Raw genomic sequence first — 19,165 nt, 5'->3', positions numbered from 1 at the left:
GGCAAGTGAGCGGATCAAGAAAGTAAAATTCCAGATGTTAGGTAGAGGTGGGATAGGTTCCTCTAAAAAGAGGAGATTAAGGACCGCCTGAAGGTGAACAGAGAAGGATGGATGGATTGGGGTAGGGAGTGCCAAAGGAAAAAGGGGGCTCTGGGGAAACCTTGGAGACGAGCATGGAAGGGGGGCTAGAGAGCAGGAGATCCTGGTAGAAGAAAAGAAGGCAGTTTGCGTGATGTTTTCAGATGGGGTTAGTGATGTAGCTTGGGGCAGAGTTTTGGATGGGTTTTTGAATGTTGTGGTTAGTACTTTGAATTGTATAGGTTGGATGAGTGGAAGCCAGTAGAAGGATTGGGAAAGAGGGTTGGCAGACAGTGAGTGGTTGGGTTAGGTTGAGGAGTCTGGCAGATGCATTCACGACTGAAGGGGAGCCTGTGTAGAGGTAGGCCAACAAGGAGGGACCTTCAATAATCTAGGCATGGTATAGCATGAATCACAATTGTGTAACTCCAATGGACCTTCATTTTAGCACACACATTGCAGAGATGTAAATGCTGGGGCAGAAGGTGAAGGTGTGTTAAACTGTTCCTGGTGGTGCGTTGGCAGCCCTTTCAAAACCACAACACATCAGCATGTGTGCAGTATTGAACCTTAAAGGTCCGATTTAAAGACTAGGGACATGTGGGCAAGCACTTATTACCTACTGTACCTGCATGCAGTCACTGGGTACTTATTGTGCAGCTTTCAGGCTCCAGCAGCTAGTGCTTTCACTGCATAGGTGCTTACTTGGCTGAAACTGTAGGGGTAATGTTCCTCAACTGTTGCGCTGCATCATTTGTTCTGTGAACATGTGAAAAAATGGCAATGCCTCCATTCAATCTGTCCCAATTGTGAGTAGGTCCAATAGTTTTCTTTGTAGCAACATATGTACCCAATGAAAACAGCTACATAGTATTAAGTATGGTAAGGACATGGATTGGGGAATGTAAGTCCTCATTCACAATGGACGTTTTTGGCTGTTGAGGTTTTTTTCTACAGTCAGTAAACCCCCCAGCATGTTATCCTATGTGACCATGCATATAGACTGTAATCGACGTTTTTTGGCAGGGGCATTTTTTGGATGGTGGGGGGGGGGGAAACCATAACTAGTGGGTTACTAGAGGAGTTTTTTAGCTGTAAAAACGCTCCAATGCGACGTCAGACGCCCTCCCATAACTTGACAACCGCGCTGTAGCGGTCATTTGGCTATAGAGTGGTTGGCAAGTGGTTAAAGAGGTTCTGTGAAAAATTAAAAGTCAGCAGCTACAAAAACTGTACTTCCCAGGATTCAGCGCTGTCCTCACCTGGCTGGTTAACTGTGGGCAACCAGTTGCGAACACTAGCAGCTTCACAGCCAGCTGCGCACTGCACATCTGAATGGTCCTGCAGTCTTCTGAGATCTTCGATGTGTCCCAGAAGGCTGTGGGTGGGAGGGGAGAAAGAACTGTGGGAGTAGGTACCTGTCAAAACAGGTACCTGCGCCACCCAAAAAAAATTATGTGCCAAAATTTAAAAAGAGAAATGGGGGGGGAGGAAGAAGAGTGAAACTTCCCTTTTTGAGTGAAGTTCCGCTTTAAAGGAGATGTTAACCTTTGGAACATGTTACATATTCCACCCGTTTTTAGGGTGGAACATGTAACCTGTTCCCATAGCCGCAGCAGTGCCTGCAATACCCACTCCCTCTGACAGATAGATAATACGGGGAGAAATTTCCCTATACTGTCAGATTGGAAAACAGCATGGCCACGTGCGGCTCCACCCACAAGGCCACGTCACATATATACAGAATTCTGTGAATGAGTGCCTACAAGTCCCAACAGCCTCAGCGGCTGTCGGCTTGCAGTTCTCAATGAACTACCATGGCTGTGAAGCGCCGTGGTAGTTCAAGCTTCCTTTCAGAATCTCTACTGATTGCTGGTGCAATGCTTTCCAGGCTTCTTTGGACAAAAATAATAAACTGCACATATTTTTACCTGCATTTATTATTTTTTGTCCAATAGGTGAACTTATCCTTTAAAAGCGCAGTTCCAGACGTTTACTAAAAGTCAGCAGCTACAAAAACTGTAGCTACCAACTTTAAATAAACACACACTTACCTGTCCCAAGGTCCAGCGATGTTCTCATCTGCGCGGTTTCTTCTCCCCTCCATGACATCGGCATCTCAATTGTGGGCACCAGGCTGACATCTTGCGGCTTCACAGCTTGGTGCCCACTGCGCATGCACGAGTCGCGCTGCGCCTAATTGGTCCGGCAGTCTCCTGGGACCTGTGAAAGTTCCAAGGAGACTAGAGGAGAGAGGAGGGGGCCAAACTTCCGGCTCAGTTCGCCATGTCAAAACCAAGTACCCGCACCCAACCCCCCCAAAAAGGTGCCAAATATGGTAGTGGAGGGGGGGGGGGGGGGAGGCAAATAAGCAGAGCTTCTGCTTTTGAGTGGAACTCCGCTTTAATGTATTTTAAAAAACTACACTGCATTTTAGCCACTAAATGGAGCTGACAATCATAAAAATTATTATATTACAGAAACTATGGGAAAAATCCATCCAGCCTGAACGAATGTGTGTGACATTCATCCAACAAATGTTTTATACAAAGACCCCATTGTCTTTTAACACAATTCGCACTGCAGTGCATTGCGATATGCTGCAGCATGTCTCAACCTGCTGCGATCAAACACTGCCTTTCTCAATTTATTGCAGAGTGCACGATTGCAGTGCACTGGTGAGAACTGTCAAAATACAAATCATGGCTTTCCAATGAATTGACTGATACAGCCCAACACATGTAATGTGCATGAGGACTTCATTCTTTCAGATCGGTAAACGTAAACTTGTTATTTTTGTACACATATTACATTGATACCTGAAGATGAATACAAATATCCTTGGATGGATGTTCAACTGCTTTAGGAAGCTCTAAACCTATGGCACTCTATCATCACATGTCTCTACATCAGCATAGTTAGTCAAGGAAAGAAGCAATGTTCTTTTAAGAAGAAAAAGGGAGTAAAGGTCTGCTTTAAGTAGTAAGAAAAAGGTGAGGATGACAGCCTTAGAGCATTCAGTCAAGTATAGAATTTTCCATTCACAGATATCAGATTTCAATTTTAACTACTTTGCAGACCTTGACAGTTGCATGTTAAAGAGTAAATTATTTGTTCCCAGAATATGACTTTTGTTTTATGAGCCAGCTGAATGGGTATGTCACAGCAATAAAAAAAAAAAAAAAATATTTAGACTGCAATATATTTCCTTGTAATTTTAATGTAATTTTCTTCTTAAAATAATATGATAGTGGTCGTTTACATTTCAGATGGATTACAATGGGTGTGTATCACTGCACTCTTCAATTCTTCTTTATTCTCCTGCACCATCTAGTGGTATAATATGAACAAAGCAGAAATAGATTATCGAGCACACTAAAAGCGAATGTAAAGTCAATCTTTGTTTTCTTTGTTTAGTTTTGGATATAGTAGCACAGCCTCTCTCAAAGGGGGTTGCCAATGCAAAATCCTGAAATGTTGCGCCAACTTTTAAAAAGGGAGGCAGGTGGATCAAGCATTTTGTTTCCCAAAGTGCCACATGCCACTACTTATACAGTATTCCATGCACTGCAGGGCTGGCCACCAGTGCCCTAAAAATGGATATCATTGGCTGCCAAGGGCAGATTGGGCATACAGCCTCCTTTGTTGCCCCCCCCCCCCCCACCCCCGCCTTTCTCGGTCAGGACCAGGGACGTGTGTAGATATGTGGGGAAAAGAAATGGAGGGAGAAGGCTGGCTAAAGCCCCAAATCACACCTGTGTATTCTGGAAAGGAGCACAGAAACCTGCGTTTTCTGCATGCATTCCCAGATTGCATGAAAGACAAGCTTCAAACACACATTGTGCTTTTAGTACCATTAAATTCTTAATGGCACCCAAAATGTGGCTAGCAGACATGCATTTGATCATGTGAGAAATGTGCAGTAAAAAACACGTAAAGCTTACTGTCCAAAAAGGTTCAAGTGCTTCGAATTAAGTGAATAGGCTACCCTATGTGGAAAAAAAAAAAATGACATGGGTGTGAATGAGGCCCAAAAAGCTGCATATGAGCTGCTCTAAACTTACAGGTACAAGACAATGGGGTTGATTTACTAAAAATGAAGAGTGCAAAATCTGGAGCAGCTGTGCATTGGTAGCCAATCAGCTAATAATTTCAGCTTGTTCAATGAAGCTTTGACAGAAAAACCTGGAAGCACCAGATTTTGCACTCTTCAGTTTTAGTAAATCAACCCCAATATCTGTAATGGAGTTAAAATTCTCAGGTTTGCTAATTGGCAACAGATATCATGTTAACTACAATCTCTTTTATGGAACAGTATTTCTGAAAATAGTCACTACCGGCCCCCGACCTCTGCGTCACACACTACCGGCCCCCGACCTCTGCGTCACACACTACCGGCCCCCGACCTCTGCGTCACACACTACCGGCCCCCGACCTCTGCGTCACACACTACCGGCCCCCGACCTCTGCGTCACACACTACCGGCCCCCGACCTCTGCGTCACACACTACCGGCCCCCGACCTCTGCGTCACACACTACCATGAGTCACAAGCTACTGCCCACTAAACCAGAAGATCACATTTTTTTTCTTTTGGACTAGTATGCCCTGAGATTGTGCATACTTTTAAAGGGTGCCTTGACTGAAAAAGTCTGAGAAATACTGGAGAAGAAAATGGTCAAGACTTTTTAAAAAGATTCTAACGCTTTGTTTTTTTATAAATGGCAAACATGTTATACTTACCTCCTTTGTTCGATAGTTTTGCACAGATCAGCCCTCAACCTCCTCTTCTGAAGTCTCCCTCTGGTGTTCCTGGCTCCTCTTCTTCAGTGAGTGCCCCCATAGGAAGTCACTTCCTGTGGGGGCACTCATGCGGGCTCGAGCAGCAGGAGCCAATGGTTCCCATAACTGCCTCTCTGTCCTGTGAGGAGAGAGTCGCTGCTCTCAGGTGCAGTGCTGGATTGAGATTGGACTTGGGTAAAGGGGGGCTGGGGGAATCCCTATTACAGAGAAAACAATTGTTTATTGGTAAAGGCACTGCAACCTGTTGACGTGGGGAAGGTTGGTGGAATGCACTGTGACCTGGGGAGTTGAAGTGGGTGGGATGCATTGTGGAGCAATAAGACTCACTGGCCTCCCCTCGGCATGGTTCCAGGCTTACATCTACAGGTGGTTAGAAGGGAAGTACTGTGATTTGGAAGGGTGAAAGGATGGTGGTGCAGCACTATGAATAATGGTGTTATGTGGGCAATGCAACCCATGCAGATTAGCACCCAAGCTCCATGTACAATAGATCACACCATTCAAACCTCTGATGACTGCAGACCCAGTCTATCCCTGGTCCTTGTCATCCCTTTCAAAGGGACCATAAACTCCCTGTATCTGGCAGCTGAGTGCAACAACAATCAGCGATGTGAATGAAGCCAAGGGCAATGTGAGCAGTTCTTCCTTGTAACATACTGTGTATTGAGCAGGGTGCTAGCCAGGCCGATAAGAGGCCTACATGGGGGTTAATTTGTTCAGAGGAATGTGCAGAAAATAGGTACAGGTTGCTGGCAGTAGACATGGTCAGTAGGCAGACAAGGGGTCAGTTCAGGCAGAGAGTCAGTCCAGATGTGGTCACTAAACAGGCAAGGGGTTATTCCAAGTGGCAGGCAGGAACGTGGTCAGAAAACAAGCAGAGGGTCATTATATTGGGTAATCAAATGCAGACAATAGCAGCTAGTCAGGCACAGTGAATGCTATTTGTGAATGACATGAAAAGACAAACAAAATATCAGATATCAACCATAATACATAACCAAAAGAAGAAGGGCAGGATTGTGCTGTCCTGGTAGATTAATGGAGAGAGTTACCAGTAAGCCTAACTCAGTTTTCCCAGAAGTCTTCAAGGTCAGCCCTTGAGAGAACAAGTACTCTCCACCTAGGGAGGGACCACCGCTTGGAGGATCTTCCTACCGAAAGCCTGATCCTGCCTAGAAAGGAGATCACGCCGATAATGACGTATAAAAAAGTGGAGAAGTTGGACCATGTTGCCGCCTTAAAAATTAGCTACGTAGTGTCACCAGTCTTTTCTGCCCAGGATGTAGACAAGGCCCTGGTTGAATAAGAATTCAGAAATTGTGGGGGAAGAACTCCTATGATCTTGTAGGATAAGGTAGGTCTGGAGGCCTGCTTGCCCTTAGGTGTGCCCGAATATAGCACAAAGTGTCAGAAACATGAAAGTCCTTAGTAACCAGGAGACAGGACATCAAATATCTTCGCACATCCAGTAGACTAAGCTTCCCTTCTTTTTCAGGGCCTGTTATGATGGGAGCTCAATATCTTGCGACCTGTGAAATAACGATGAGACCTTCGGAAGAAAGCCTGGATCAGTTTTAAGTATGCCTCGATCCGCTAAGATCATTAGGAAAGGCTCTCACTAATCATACGGGCTGATGTGATAGCACGTAAAAACAGTGTTTTAAAGTGGAACTTTAGTAAAAAAAAAAAATTAAACCCCGATAGACCAATTCATGCTGCCCTTTGTGAGGGTATAGCTATGTAAAACTTTAAGGCCTCATGCACACAGGACATTTTAAAAATGCTGCTCCTCTAGGCAGCAGCATTTTGGCAGAAAAAAACCTGATGCTTGTAAAATGGATGTTGTATCTGCAGATCTTATTTACAAATAATTAGGAGTTAAACTTTATCCCTCTCTTCTGATATACGACTCTTGTGACTGACTTGCAACTCTGTTGTAGAGTATGCACTGCTCTTTCCAATAAACCCTTTGACTTAAAGATCTCTTCCTCGGTAACCAAACAATTAGTTTCAGGGTCTGTAATCGAGGATGCAGCACATATGGAGGAGCCATGGCTAGAGAGAAAAGCAGGGAAACCCCTGCTGAATCTGGCCAGTATGGGATGATCAAGATTACAGTTGTGTTCCCCCAATAGGAATTTTTGTAATATACAAGGAAACAAATGGACCGAAAGAGGTGTAGCATAGACCGAACTGCCAGGGATTTGGAAAAGCATCCACTGCCAATGATGGATCTCTTTGTTTATGAGAAAAATAGAGGGGTACCTTTGCATTTTCATGAGAAACAAAAAAGTCTATTTTTGGAACCCCCAAAGAAACGTATTCTTGGAAAAACATCTGGGTGGAAAGACCATTCATCTTGAGAGACTTCTCACTGCCTCAAAGTCTGCCAAGTTGTTTTCAGATGAATAGTGGACTATATATTGCAATTAAAATTGGGGACACTCCTTGTGTCCCCAGTTTGTTTGGATAGGCCACAGTACTGATGTTGTTGGACAAGACTTGCAGGTGGTGACCCTTGCATCTGTGGTCAGCTTCAAGGACACCAACCAAAGACATCCCCTGGTTGAGATTCATCTGGATTTTTCCACCGCCACAGGGCTCTTTTGAGTCATGTTGGGAAAAGGATATGGCTCACTATTAACCTTTAATTCATGCCCTAAAGAATGAATCCCCAGAATGGCCTCTGATGGAAACACGTCCATTCAACTGCAGGGATGGTGGAGGTCATGAGCCCTAAGGCAGTCATGATGTCCTTCATTGAGACTGACTGATCAAGACTACTGAAGATGTGTGACAGCTGCATATTCATGTTCTGCATTTTCTCCTGTTGGAGAAAGATCTTTTGATCCTGGGAATAAACAGTGTATCCTAGAAAGATGATTAAATGTGAAAGATTCAAGTTAAAGTTTTCTAGATTTAGGATACACCTGAGATTGCTCAGCTGTCTATTATGGGTGGAGGTGGCGGTTGGTGTTCATTCACCTGGGACCCCTTGGTGTGTGTGTGTGTGTGTGGGGGGGGGGGGGTTAGGCTGGCTGTTATACACTGGGAAAAGCAAACAGTGACTGCAGAGCATACCTGCGTGTTGCTGGTGCCTGCCTCATCTGGAGCCTGTCCCTGGGAGGAAGCCTCCATGCTCCAAGTGCAGTCCTTTCTATTCTGGGCTCGTCTGTACTGTAGCACTTGGAAATGACACCAGCAAGGCCCTTCCTAGCTGTGCCAACAAAGGCCTGAACTGAAGCGTAGGGCCCCCAATGATGACCTCTTCTCCACCGGAAATTAAGTCTGGAGTCTTCTGGTCAAACCGGACCCAATCCAGCATAGAAAGAAGAACCCCCCCCCCAAAAAAAAAAACCCACACACGATAAGGGTGCCACTGGTCAAGACCATCACCGGGCACGGAAGACACAAGGAGGTAGCAGGTCACCTTCTACCAGTACAAGGGAGCGATTCCGGAGGCCGTGAAGTAAACAGAAAGGGGGTAACCACCAGCAGCACGATCCTCAAACTGGTTGTAAAGGCAAAAGTTTTTTTTACCTCGATGCATAATGACTTTAAGAAAAGGACTCTCCCCACAAAAGACAGTTCCGCTGGCAACATGTCACCTGCGGATGGATGAAACACTAAAAAATGATCACGGGCCGGAACAAAGGCATTTCCCGTCCCGATAGTAGAAGATCTCTCTTTCTCTCAAGGGCTGTCCTGGAAGACGTCTGGGGAGAAAAATCGGTCCTGCGCCACTGTAGCACACAGAGAAAATTCATCACGTGTTTGTGTGTGTGTATAAAAAGTCTACACAACTCTGTTAAAATGTCAGGTTTCTGTGATGTAAAAAAAAAAAAAAAAAATATATGAGACAAAAGTGAATTATTTCAGAACTTTTGCCACCTTTAATGTAACCTATAAAATGTACAACTCAGTTGAACAACAAACTGAAATCTTTTAGGTGGAAGTAAAAATAAAAACTAAAATAATATGGTTGCACACCCTTAAACTAATACTTTGTTGAAGCACCTTTTGATTCCAAATCAAATCTGTTCTATTGTAAGAGACACCCCATTGATTCTGAATAGAAAAGAGGCTGTTATGTTTTGTGTGTAGTCAGAGAAGTGAGGACCTTCTGCATTATAACATCTAGCAGACCGAGAGCAAAGGAGAATCGCGCTGTAACAACATAACTGAGTGCGAGACCAGAAATCCCTTTTTAGCTCATCGGACTTGAAACTGCTTAACCACAGGCATCTATTGGGCAAGTACTTACTTACCTAAACTTATTTTGGGGGGGGGGGGGTGTGTGCGTGCGTGCATCTTTTTTCTGTAAAGATTTCTACTGCACCCTTTTGACCTATTAGTAATAAATCTTACTTTTTGAAAGTGTTGAACTGTTTCTATAGCTTTCGAATGTGACTTACAAATCCCTGCCGCTGAAGAGCGCTACTATGAGTGTTTAACCCTCTGTATAACCTGTCCGCGGAGACAGCGGCATAATCCGCGGAGACAGCGGCATAACGACGATTAACCAATCACCCTAGTGTATTGCTGAGTTTACGCTTTCTCTATACAAAAAGGAGGTGGCAGTGTGAAGGGTTAATTGCGTAATTAACCTGACCTAGTAACAAACGCTCCCAGGCTGCAGGTACATCGATTGTGGTCCAATTAGCTGGAACATCGGGGTGCAGCTGGGCGTGGTATTGTTACGCACGTGACATTGCAGTGTTAGATTGGCTAGTCCTTTGGTCATGAGTTGGTGAGAAGGTCAGGGGTCTGACGCCGCGCCCGTCACACTGCCTCCACCATGCTTCACTGTGGGTATGGTGTTCTTTTGGCGTTGTGCAGTGTTGTTTTTCTGCCAAACATATCTTTTGGAATTATGGCCAAAAAGTTCAACCTTGGTTTCATCAGACCACAACACATTTTCCCATATGCTTTTGGGAGACTGCAGATGTGTTTTTGCAAAATTTATCCAGGCTTGGATGTTTTTCTTCGTAAGAAAAGGCTTCCGTCTTGCCACTCTACCCCATAGTCCAGACATATGAAGAATACGGGAGATTGTCACATGTACCACACAGCCAGTACTTGACAGATATTCCTGCAGCTCCTTTAATGTTGCTGTAGGCCTCTTGGAAGCCTCCCAGACCAGTTTTCTTCTCGTCTTTTCATCAATTTTGTAGGGACGTCCAGTTCTTGGTAATGTCACTGTTGCGTCATATTTTCTCCACTTGATGATGACTGTCTTCACTGTGTTCTATGTTATAGCTAATGCCTTGGAAAATCTTTTGCACCCTTTCCCTGACAGATACCTTTTAACAGTGAGATTCCTCTAATGCTTTGGAAGCTCTCTGCGGACCATGGTTTTTGCTGTAGGATGCAACTAAGAAAATGTCAGGAAAGACCTACTAGAACAGCTGAACTTTATTTTGGGTTAATCAGAGTGACTTTAAAATGATGGCAGGTGTGTACTGACTCCTATTTAAACATGAGTTTGAATGTGATTGCTGAACCACTTGCCCTCCTGAGGATTTACCCCCCTTAATGACCAGGCCTCTTTTTGCTACTCAGCGCTGCACTAATTCAACTGATAATTGCGCGGTCATGCAATGCTACACCCAAACGAAATTTATGTCCTTTTTTCACACAGATAGAGCTTTCTTTTGGTGGTATTTGATCACCTGTGCGCTTTTTATTTTTCACGCTATAAACAAAAAAATCCCAAAAATTTTGAAGAAAAACAATATTTTTTACTTTCAGCTATAAAAAATATATAGTAAACTCAAAGTTGGTTATAAATTTAGACCAAAATGTATTCTGCTACATGTCTTTGGTAAAAAAAAAAAATCCCAATAAGTGTATATTGATTGGTTTGTGTGAAAGTTATAGCGTCTACAACTATGGTATAGATACTGCAATTTACGCAATTTTTTGCAATACAGCGCTGCGCTAGTTTAACGGAAAATTGCGCGGTCATGCAATACGGTACATAAATAAAATTTATGTCCTTTTTCACACAAATAGAGCTTTTTTTCGGTGGTATTTGATCGCCTGTGCGTTTTTTATTTTTGGCGCTATTAAAAAAAAAAAAAAAAAAAAAAAAAAGGCTGACAATTGAGAAAAGAGAACAATTTTTTGGACTTTTTGCTATAAAACATGTCTAGTAAAAAAAAATGTAAAAATCAAATTTCGTCATAAATTTCGGCCAAAATGCATTCTGCGACGTTAATTAATTGGTTTACGTGAAAGTTATAGCGTTTACAAATGGCGGGAAAGATACTCGGATTTTTATTTTTTTTTATACTAATAATGGCGGCGATCAGCGACTTATGGCGGCGATCAGTGACTTATAGCGGGACTGCGGCGGACATTCTGACACTGGGGGGGAACTGACTTGTGGTCACCGACATCCCCAATGACACCAATACAGTGATCAGTGCAAAAAACAAAAACAAAACACTGACACTGTACTAATGGCACTGGGGAGGAAGGGGTTAACTTTTTTATTCACTGAAAGGGTTAACTGTGTGAGGGGAGTGTTTTACTAGAGGGCAGGGGTGTGTACTGCATAGGGACACGCTGATCGGGAGAGATAAGCTCTTCTCTCCCGATCAGCATGTCAGGAGCTATCAGGGAACTGACAGAAAGCAGAGCTACTGCAGCCCTGCTCTCTGTCAGTGATTGCCGCTAATCGTCGGGACACAGCCGGTAATGACTGACACCTGCAGCCGGGATCGGCGGTGGCGCGCCTCGTGCGTGTCCCCTACCTGTTTTGCAAAAGCGCCTTTTAAAACGTGCTTTTGCCCAGCCGTGCCGCCCTGCCGCTGTATTTCTACAGCGGCTGGGCGGCATGTGGTTAATTCGGAACACAGCTTCAACTCCAGTTATAAGAGGGTGTGCACACTTATGCAACCACATTATTTTAGTTTATGGTTTACTCCCCCCCCCCTAAAAGATTTATGTTTGTTTTTCAATTGAGTTGTACAGTTTATAGGTCACATTAAAAGGTGGAAAAAGCTCTGAAATTATTTATCTTTGTCTCTTTTTTTTACATCACAGAAACCTGACATTTTATATCTATATACACATACATCAATATATATTTCTCTCTATCTATATATACACACACACACGTGTTACCCTATATCGCGGTTTGCCAAAACATTGTTTCTCCTGTACCTCTAACAACCACATGCATTTAGCCCTTTTTCCTATCTAAGTTACTGCTGAGATAGAGTGGTTGACAGCTCACCCACACCCACCAAACCAGGCTTCTGGCAAGGAGGCAAATGTTTAATCAGCTGTGATTGAGAGTGCTTGTCTTGGGAACCCAGCGCTTCCCTGAGACGTGTCATCACTAGGAATTTATGGGGAGGGGGTCTTGTCAGTTCCTCATTCCACCCCTCTTTTTTTTTTCTTTATTGGTTGTTAAAAAGCAGGGATATGGGCTGCAGTGTCCTTGGTTGCTAGGATATGGATGCCGGAGCCACACAGCAGTTGCTAGGAAGTGGGTACAGTGTCATGAGTTTCCATGGTGATGGTGGCCTGGCTGCTTGCACCATAACTGTGTGACCTAGACACCTGTGTGCTAGCAACCAAATATACTGTGCAGCCAGGCTGCCTGTGCCCTAGCAGCCAAAGATGATGAGCAACCTAACCTTCTACTTGCTAGCAACCAGAGATACTGTGCAACCTAACCGTCTGCGTCCCAGCAATCAAAGACACTGTTAGATAGATTTACTAAAACCGGAGAGTGCAAAATGTGGTGCAGCTCTGCATAGGAACCAATCAGCTTCCAGGTTTTATGGTAAAAGCCTAACTGAACAAGCTGAAGCTAGAAGCTGATTGGATACCATGCTCGGCCACACCAGATTGTGCACTCTCCAGTTTTAGTAAATCAACCCCTGTGACCTAGCCACCTGCGTCTTAGAAGGTGAATCTGGATTGCCTGGTGGCAAATCCAGCTAAACCTATCACAGTTTGATCAGAGAAAAGGGTGGAACAGGCGAACCAGTAGCTGATATGCCCCTTCCCCAGATGCACTCACTGTACATTAGTAAAACCCACAAATCCCTATCAGGCTGGAGAAGAAAAGATGGAAAGCAAGTAGGATTTTCTCCACATTTTGTTTGAGGGGGTTAATACAGGTAATTATACATAAATGTACAGACTGCATTTAATTGTTGAAAGCTCATGGTCGTGTTTAACAATTAGACATCTGTTTCTAAAACCCCAAAGGTGGCTGTCATAAGCACATACAGTCAAGTCCATAAATATTGGGACATCAACACAATTCTAACATTTTTGGCTCTATACACCACCACAATAGATTTGAAATGAAACGAACAAGATGTGCTTTAACTGCAGACTGTCAGCTTTAATTTGAGGGTATTTACATCCAAATCAGGTGAACGGTGTAGGAATTACAACAGTTTGCATATGTGCCTCCCACTTGTTAAGGGACCAAAAGTAATGGGACAGAATAATAATCATAAATCAAACTTTCACATTTTAATACTTGGTTGCAAATCCTTTGCAGTCAATTACAGCCTGAAGTGTGGAACGCATAGACATCACCAGACGCTGGGTTTCATCCCTGGTGATGCTCTGCCAGGCCTCTACTGCAACTATCTTCAGTTCCTGCTTGTTCTTGGGGCATTTTCCCTTCAGTTTTGTCTTCAGTAAGTGAAATGCATGCTCAATCGGATTCAGGTCAGGTGATTGACTTGGCCATTGCATAACATTCCACTTCTTTCCCTTAAAAAACTCTTTGGTTGCTTTTGCAGTATGCTTTGGGTCATTGTCCATCTGCACTGTGAAGCGGCGTCCAATGAGTTGTGAAGCATTTGGCTGAATATGAGCAGATAATATTGCCCGAAACACTTCAGAATTCATCCTGCTGCTTTTGTCAGCAGTCACATCATCAATAAATACAAGAGAACCAGTTCCATTGGCAGCCATACATGCCCACGCCATAACACTACCACCACCATGCTTCACTGATGAGATGGTATGCTTAGGATCATGAGCAGTTCCTTTCCTTCTCCATACTCTTCTCTTCCCATCACTCTGGTACAAGTTGATCTTGGTCTCATCTGTCCATAGGATGTTGTTCCAGAACTGTGAAGGCTTTTTTAGATGTCGTTTGGCAAACTCTAATCTGACCTTCCTGTTTTTGAGGCTCACCAATGGTTTACATCTTGTGGTGAACCCTCTGTATTCACTCTGGTGAAGTCTTCTCTTGATTGTTTACTTTGAAACACATACACCTACCTCCTGGAGAGTGTTCTTTATCTTGCCAACTGTTGTGAAGGGTGTTTTCTTCACCAGGGAAAGAATTCTTCGGTTATCCACCACAGTTGTTTTCCGTGGTCTTCCGGGTCTTTTGGTGTTGCTGAGCTCACCGATGCGTTCCTTCTTTTTAAGGATGTTCCAAAAAGTTGTTTTGGCCACGCCTAATGTTTTTGCTCTCTCTCTGATGGGTTTGTTTTGTTTTTTCAGCCCAATGATGGCTTGCTTCACTGATAGTGACAGCTCTTTGGATCTCATCTTGAGAGTTGACAGCAACAGATTCCAAATGCAAATAGCACATTTGAAATGAACTCTGGACCTTTTATCTGCTCATTGTAATTGGGATAATGAGGGAATAACACACACCTGGCCATGGAACAGCTGAGAAGCCAATTGTCCCATTACTTTTGGTCCCTTAACAAGTGGGAGGCACATATGCAAACTGTTGTAATTTCTACACCGTTCACCTGATTTGGATGAAAATACCCTCAAATTAAAGCTGACAGTCTGCAGTTAAAGCACATCTTGTTCGTTTCATTTCAAATCCATTGTGGTGGTGTATAGAGCCAAAAATGTTAGAATTGTGTCGATGTCCCAATATTCATGGACCTGACTGTACATCAGCACAAAACATACATAAACTAAATCTCTATAAAAAAATGTCTGGAAATTTCTGGGTTGGTCTGTTGGTATTTGCTACATTGTGAAATTATGAATGAATTATGTTCCTAAGTGATGGATTGTCTGGGTTCATATATAGCCAAGTAAAAGAAAAATACACGTAAACAGTGCCGCACAGTACTGTATATAAAAGGTTCAATAAAAGCACTATACGAGAACTTCTCTTATAGTGTTGTGTCATGCACATTAAAAATTACGACATATTCACACAGGGATGTCGATTTCCTATCGCCAGACGCCCGAGACATGCAGTTCTGAGTGCCAGGCAAGAAGTTTCTTTTAAGATTTAGCCCTCCTCTTTTAAGGTTTAGAGCCGCCCTCCTGCAGGCTGTTCCCATCGACTAGCTGGCGCTTCTGCCAGCTAATAGAGAAGGCAATGGCAGAACCTGCTGCAGAGCATGCCAGGGAGAGATTGGTACCTCCTCCCCCAGTGTCCTACTCATCCCCGACCCTGAGGCTTGCAGTGATTGGGCGAGACTTGCGCGGGTATGGCCGGCCTCGGAAGTGGTCACTCTTTGCCACAGGTGTGCTGTGAGAGAAGACTTCAGGATTGGTATGTGTGCTCTACAGCGATGGAGAGATAGTGATCAGGAAGCACATGGTAATACTTTCATTGCTAGAAGTTAGTGACAGGACATTATTAACCCTTTCATTGCTGGCAGATGAGATTCCAGTTGGAAGTGCATGATTAACCCCTTCACACCTGCACCTCTCGGCCCTTTAAGGGGTTTCTGACGCCGGGAGGAGGGGCAGGGTTTAGGGTCATGTGACCACCGTGATTGGCGGTCACGGCAGTCACATGATCGGAAAAGTCCTGACCGCAAGGAGAGATTGGGAGCTTTCCTTGGGACACCAACACACATCCTGGGAGCTTGCAGGGTGCGCGCTCTTAGCACGTTTGTTTACAAATGGCACACAAATATGCGGCCACTTGGCCCAGCTGCCGAGAGGCCGCATATTTGTATACCGTCAGCGTGAAGAGGTTAGCCTTTTCAGATCTGTGTTGGAAATGTATGAATAATCATTTCATTGCTAGCAGATCCCTGGTGGAAATATGCATTTCCATTAAGGATCGGTTAGCAGTGAAATGGTTAATCATAGGCTTCCAACACATTTATGGTTTTGGTATTTACAGAGTGTATTCACCTAATAGGGGCAGCTGCCACAAGTGCCTTTTAGGCAGAACTTGTAGCTTTATTTTAGTACATTAACCTTTACAAGATCACATAGGTGCCACGATTTTTTTTTTTTTTTTTTTTTTTATTTCGGTGTTAAGAGATCCTGACGCTCCCCTTTGCTGATGAACACCCAATCGATGCTCATCACACTGCAAGGTCTCTCCTCTCCCTGCTAATCCCCAGGTGCAGTGCTGAAGACAGGCAGGGAGGTGAGGAGGACATAAACAGCCTAATGTTAAAAATATTAATAGTTTAAGTTGCCATACAGCCCCTTTCATTTTTAAAAGCCCCAGATATTCCTAAAAGCACCTAAAATTTAAAGTTGTTGTAAAGGCTCAAGGTCTTTTTACCTTCATGCAATATATACATGAAGGCAAAAAACCTTCTGTGTTCAGCAGCTCCCACTAACACTTCCCTGAACCCCATCCCGATAAAGCAATGTCCACGAAAACCTTGGTTCTCCAGGGACTCTCACTCCTGATTGGCTGATGCCAATGGTTACCGCTGCTGTCAATCACAGCCAGTGAGCCAATCAGGAGAGGGCGGGGGCGAGCCAAAGCACAGCTCTGTGTGTGAATGGACACACAGAGCCAAGGCTCAGAAGTGTGCCTGCTCAGGTTCCCCCATATCAAGCTGCTTACTGTGGGAGCACCTGACAGAAAGGAAGGGCCAGGAGTTCTAGGAGGGGACCCGAGAAGAGGAAGATCCAGGCCTCTCTGTGCAAAACCATTGCACATAGCAGGTAAAAATGACATTATGTTTGTTATTTAAAAATAAACACAAGACTTTAGTATCACTTTAAAGCGGAGTTCCACCTGAAAAAAAATAAAAAGTCAGAAACTACAAAAACTGTAGTTGCTGACTTTTAAAATACAGTCACTTACCTGTCCCTCGGTCCAGCAGTGTCCTCACCATGGCTGGTTTCACCGTCCGTCTTCTCTCCCCGGCATCTTCAGTGTGGGCACCCAGCTGTGACAGCTTGCGGATTCACAGCTGAGTGCCCACTGCGCATGGCCTGTTGTCTTCAGAAACCTGTCACATGTCCCAGAAGACTACAGGGTGGAGGACAACATCTGCTTCTGATCGCCTAGGCGATCACAGCGGAAGTGGGAGCGGGTACCTGTCAAATTGGTGTACCTACTCCCCCAAAGTGCCAATCCTTAATGAGGAGCGGGGGAAAAAGGCTTAAAATGGAACTTCCCCTTTTGGGTGGAGAGCCGCTTTAAATAGTTTTGGTAAAATTATTATTTTTTTTTTTTAATCAGAAGATTGGGACCCCACTTAAAGTGGAGCTCCACCCAAAAGGGGAAGTTCCGCTTTAAGGACTGCTCCCCATTAAGGATTGGCACCTTTTGGTTGGGGGGAGCGGGTACCCGAATTTGACAGGTACCTGCTCCCACTTCTGGTCCGATCGCCTAGGCGATCCGAAGGTGTCCTCCCTCCCTGTAGTCTTGTGGGACACGTGACAGGTCCCAGAAAACTACGGGGCCATTCATGAAGCGCAGCGCTACTCCCGCATGCATAGTGGGTACCCAGCTGTGAAGCCACAAGCTGTCACAGCTGGGTGCCCACACTGAAGATGCCGGCCTCCTGGAATACAGCTGGTGAAACGGGCTGCGGGGGACACGCCACCAGACAGGTAAGTGGCTGTTTTTTTAAAATTCAACAGCTACAGTTTTTGTAGCTGCTGACTTATTTTTTAACAGCGTGAGTGGAACTCCACTTTGAGTCCCTAGACAAGCAGTTTTTCTTTTTTAAATTTCCACACACCTGAGAGCCCAGTGCCCAGTAGGATCTTGTGATTTCAAAAAGGTATTTAAAGATAATTTAACTGATCTATTATACAATTGCTTCCAGGTTTCAACTTGCATCACATAATGAAAAAAAAAAGTATTCATTAGGTTAGATACACTGTAAACTATAGAGGTGACATCTGTGTAGCAGAGCTGTATGAATCCAAGGAACGCACGAACAGAAATACAAATGCTGCCAATTAAAATGGGTCCTATATATGCATTTCAAGTGTCTATAGCTACCAGGAGGCTGCTGGTTTACTGTTTGGCCCTGATCTCAGGTTATAGAAAAAGTCCTACGACCCAGCACCATATAAAGGTAACACACCTCCTCCTGCAAAATGCCACTGAACACAACAAAACTCACATCATACCTCCACAGCGCACCTGAGTGCAGACACTGAGCCGGAAACTGCAAAGGGAAATCCTTCCATGCTACATATGACCCCGCCCGCCATTCACTCCACAGCCAACGGTAGATCGGAACACACAGCGCCAATCAGCATTCACCTCTCATTCCACTGCCTCGCTAACCTACGCAGTCTGAGAAAGAATAGCATCGATTGGCTGCAAGTACAGCATCATTTGTGTATAGGCCTTGTTGGATTTTTAGGTATTAATAAAAAAGTACAACTGCAACACTACCGGAAATTACACCGCTGCTTTCAAATGTTGCCATATTTTTAGGTGTAAATAAAGTTGTGCACACAAAAAAATCACATCAACCCAGGCGCCTTATGATCTCGTAATGAGCATGCGCAGCGTCTCTTACACCGGTGCCACGTCTAGGTTACGAGTAGGTTCCGTCAGCCCAGAAGTGTTTTCCTGGCTGAAGATTGGAGCTCCACTTTCGACAGTAAACATGTGACCTCCACTTCACTATTTTTAAAAAATTAACTTTATAAACAACCAATGGCTGCAGCCTGGAGCTCCACTTGACAGGAAACAAGTGACCTCCATTCTAACGTTTTTTCACATGAACTTTAATGTATCCTACAACTAATAGACCCAACTCGAGGAGGTCACATGTTTCCTGTCGAAAGTGGAGCTCCAGTTTGCAACCAGACCTCTACGGCGCGAGCCAGGAGGTGCTCTCAGTAGGGGGCGAGGCGTGGGTTGCGTCCCTAGCAACCAGTAAATGCTATTCAGAGCGCTACAGTCGGGTGCCAGAGCTATTGGGAGCAGCAGGTTTCTGGCATTGCGGAGTGTCAGGCCGTCTGACCAATGGACTCTGAAGCCTGCAATGGCATGTGGAGCCAGGGATTTATGGGCGGTGTTAAACTAGCCTCTGGGTGTATGAGGGAGGAGATTGCGGAGCCGAGGTGGGAAAAGAGAATCACTGGGACAGATC

At 44.5% G+C, this 19,165-nt stretch overlaps 1 protein-coding gene across 2 annotated transcripts in view; it reads right to left on the bottom strand.

Moving 5' to 3' along the window:
* Positions 1–18,303, bottom strand: part of GEMIN8 (gem nuclear organelle associated protein 8) — a 55,283-nt gene extending 36,980 nt beyond the window's left edge. Inside the window, exon 1 of one of the 2 annotated variants that reach the window (XM_089652981.1) lies at positions 18,189–18,303. Coding sequence is in view for 1 of the 2 variants with exons in the window: in XM_089652980.1 (XP_089509106.1) it covers positions 18,182–18,186 (5 nt within the window). In the remaining variant the exon portion in view is untranslated. Of the gene's footprint in view, positions 1–18,181 lie in introns of both variants that reach the window. The other variant, XM_089652980.1, reaches the window with a different exon arrangement.
* Between the last annotated feature and the right edge of the window lie 862 nt (positions 18,304–19,165).

This window comes from Staurois parvus, unplaced genomic scaffold, assembly GCF_062004578.1.
Source record: "Staurois parvus isolate SC_StPar_1 unplaced genomic scaffold, SC_StPar_1.0 ptg000696l, whole genome shotgun sequence".
In the NCBI taxonomy this organism is placed as follows: domain Eukaryota; kingdom Metazoa; phylum Chordata; class Amphibia; order Anura; family Ranidae; genus Staurois; species Staurois parvus.
This window is presented reverse-complemented; position numbering and strand designations above follow the sequence as displayed.